Genomic DNA, 3,382 nt, shown 5'->3' on the forward strand with positions numbered 1-3,382 from the left:
CTTATTTAACTTATATGCAGAGTACATCATGAGAAACCCTGAGCTGGATGAGGCACAAGCTGGAATCAAGTTTGCTGGGAGAAATATCAATAACCTCAGATATGCAGATGACACCACCCTTATGGCAGAAAGTGAAGAGGAACTAAAAAGCCTCTTGATGAAGGTGAAAGAGGAGAGTGAAAAAGTTGGCTTAAAACTCAACATTCAGAAAACGAAGATCATGGCACCTGGTCCCATCACTTCATGGGAAATAGATGGGGAAACAGTGTCAGACTTTATTTTTGGGGGCTCCAAAATCACTGCAGATGGTGACTGCAGCCATGAAATTAAAAGACGCTTACCCCTTGGAAGGAAAGTTATGACCAACCTAGATAGCATATTGAGAGGCAGAAACATTACTTTGTCAACAAAGGTCCATCTAGTCAAGCCTATGGTTTTTCTAGTGGTCATGTATGGATGTGAGAGTTGGACTGTGAAGAAAGCTGAGGGCTGAAGAATTGATGCTTTTGAACTGCGGTGTTGGAGAAGACTCTTGAGAGTCCTTGGACTGCAAGGAGATCCAACCAGTCCATTCTGAAGATGAGCCCTGGGATTTCTTTGGAAGGAATGATGCTAAAACTGAAACTCCTGTATTTTGGCCACCTCATGTGAAGAGTTGACTCATTGGAAAAGACTCTGATGCTGGGAGGGATTGTGGGCAGGAGGAGAAGGGGACGACAGAGGATGAGATGGCTGGATGGCATCACTGACTCGATGGACGTGAGTCTGAGTGAACTCCAGGAGTTGGTGATGGACAGGGAGGCCTGGCGTGCTGCAATTCATGGGGTCGCAAAGAGTCGGACACGACTGAGCGACTGAACTGAACTGAACTGAACTAAAAGTAGATTTTCTTCACTTTAACATGTGAAGAAAGATACCTGGATATTTTTTGCTCCAATTACAACTGTGTACAACCTATGTGTATTTTCAATGTTAATTTTTTTGATGAATTTAATCACATGTATTTTAATAGTGCTTTTTCTGTCTTCAGATAAAGATGTTGGCTTCTCCATGATTCCTGCATATTTTGACAACATCTAAATGTATGGATTCCAATCTGTTTATCTAATTAAAAATCTAATTAAATCTGTTTAATCTGTTTATCTAATTAAAAATTTAATTAAAATATCTAAAGATATTTTAATCATATAATCATGAGAAATAATTCCCTTGAAAACATTTTGATGAATATTTCCTGCAACTTTCATATATATATACATATATGTGCATATTTTATATTAATATTGATTATTCATTTGAAATTTATTTTATCAAAATTACATGAAGTAAGGTATAAATTGGTTTTTTTAAACAATTAGTTACCTTAAAAATAATTCATCTCTACCATAATTAATGATTTTCATTATATACACACAAAAGAACACACCCCAAAATGCAAATTACATGGCTGGTGTCCAGCATATCTTATGATGGAATGCCTCTGTCATTTATTCTTATAGCTGAGGTTCAAAGTTCAGAAAAAAGTATCATGACAAAGTATGAACACAGAACAAATGTCATTTTAATTAATTTACCAAATATGAATTATATAATGTTTTTTAAATTAATGCAAACAGGGAACATGAAAGCAAAGTATATTGATACAAAACAAATTGACACAAAACCTAAATCTGAGTGATGTCATTATGCCAGTAATGCTTACTGTAGAGATCACTGAAAATATTTCTCCAGCCACATTCTCAAAGCCCCCTTGACTTCTTTATTCCTCACACTGTATATAAGTGGGTTCAACACAGGTGTGAAGATGGTGTAAAAGGCAGAGACTACTTTGTCATGAGCCACTGAACGATAGGATTTGGGCCGCATGTAGATAAATATGATGGTGCCATAGAAAAACCCCACCACAGCCAGGTGGGAGGAACAAGTAGCAAAAGCTTTCTTCCTGGCTGCAGCAGAATGCATGCGGAGCACAGTGATCAGGATGAGACCGTAGGAAGCCAAAATGAAAGACACTGGGATCAAAAGCATCAGGACACAGCAGATGTACATGAAAAATTCAAAAATCATGGTGTCTGTACAGGCAAGGCGAACAAGCGATGGTGCCTCACAAAAGAAGTGGTTGATTTCTCGAGAATGGCAGTAAGGGAAGCTCAGGGTGACACCAGCCTGCATCAGCCCATCCACTCCTCCCAAAAGCCAGGAACCGGCTGTCATGTGCAAGCAGAGCTTCTGATTCATGAGGATTGGGTATCGCAGGGGATGACATATGGCCACATAGCGGTCATAGGCCATGGCCGCTAAGAGAAAGCACTCGCCCCCTTCCAGAGTGACAAACAGGAAGATCTGGGCACCACAGCCAGCAGAAGAGATAGACCTGATGTGCATCAGGTAGTTGCCTACCATTTTGGGAACAACAGTGAGGACCAGCATCACGTCCATGAGGGAGAGCTGGCTAAGCAGGAAGTACATCGGTGTGCACAGCCGGGAATCCATGCGAATGAGCATGATCATGAAGATATTGCTCATCAGGGAGGTGAGGAAGGTCATGAGAACCACAGAAAAGAAAAATATATGGATTTGTGTGTAGTTAAGGAGCCCTAAAAGAATGAAGTTTATTCCCGTGGTGTCATTTGTATTTTCCATGGCTTCAGTTATTCCTAGAAGACAATGAATAATTAGGAAACGATACTTGCTTAAAAGGAACCTTGAGCATTTCCTTTTGAAACTTGATGGCACAGAAAAAAAATGAGACTCGGAGGAAAAATTATGACTTAAATTCTTTCACTGCATCAGAAGATGTTTGGCTTGGCATCCTATTCTCCATATCTTTGTAATTACACATTATTTTTTATCCAAATAAATTATATATGCATACATAATAATATCAATTACATTTCTATTATTTTTGTATATTTTATCAGTATGGAGTATCTGAGTAACTGAATCTCTAACTTTTTCACTCCTATCAGCTGTTGATTTTTGTTTAAATCGCTCTATATGTGGTACTATTAGATATTGTTATTTGCAATAATCATGGCCAATAACAGAAAAGTAAAAAGAAAAAAAGTATGTTTTAATTTACAAATTCCTTAGTAATGAATGAGCCAGAACTGTTCATTAATCTATCAGATTACTTTTGCAAATTTTCTGTGAATATCTCTTTTCCATGATTAATATTGAGTTGTCTGAATTTTCCTTATAGATTTAAATAATTTCTTATCTGTATTTTATGTACATTGTTCTGATTTGTTGCTTATATGGTAAATATCTTCCTCAGCCTATATAAACTTATTAACAATTTTTGTTACATCATTTTGAACTAAATTTTATATATTATGTATATTTGAGATATTATATGTTATTTATTTAACATTAATGGGCT

At 37.0% G+C, this 3,382-nt stretch overlaps 1 protein-coding gene across 1 annotated transcript; it reads right to left on the bottom strand.

Moving 5' to 3' along the window:
- Positions 1-1,710: 1,710 nt before the first annotated feature.
- Positions 1,711-2,643, bottom strand: LOC113896296 (olfactory receptor 2T33-like). The gene has a single exon (XM_027548532.1). The coding sequence runs from the start codon at positions 2,641-2,643 to the stop codon at positions 1,711-1,713; it is 933 nt and encodes a 310-aa protein (XP_027404333.1).
- Positions 2,644-3,382: the final 739 nt, after the last annotated feature.

This window comes from Bos indicus x Bos taurus, chromosome 7 (assembly GCF_003369695.1).
Source record: "Bos indicus x Bos taurus breed Angus x Brahman F1 hybrid chromosome 7, Bos_hybrid_MaternalHap_v2.0, whole genome shotgun sequence".
NCBI lineage: Eukaryota > Metazoa > Chordata > Mammalia > Artiodactyla > Bovidae > Bos > Bos indicus x Bos taurus.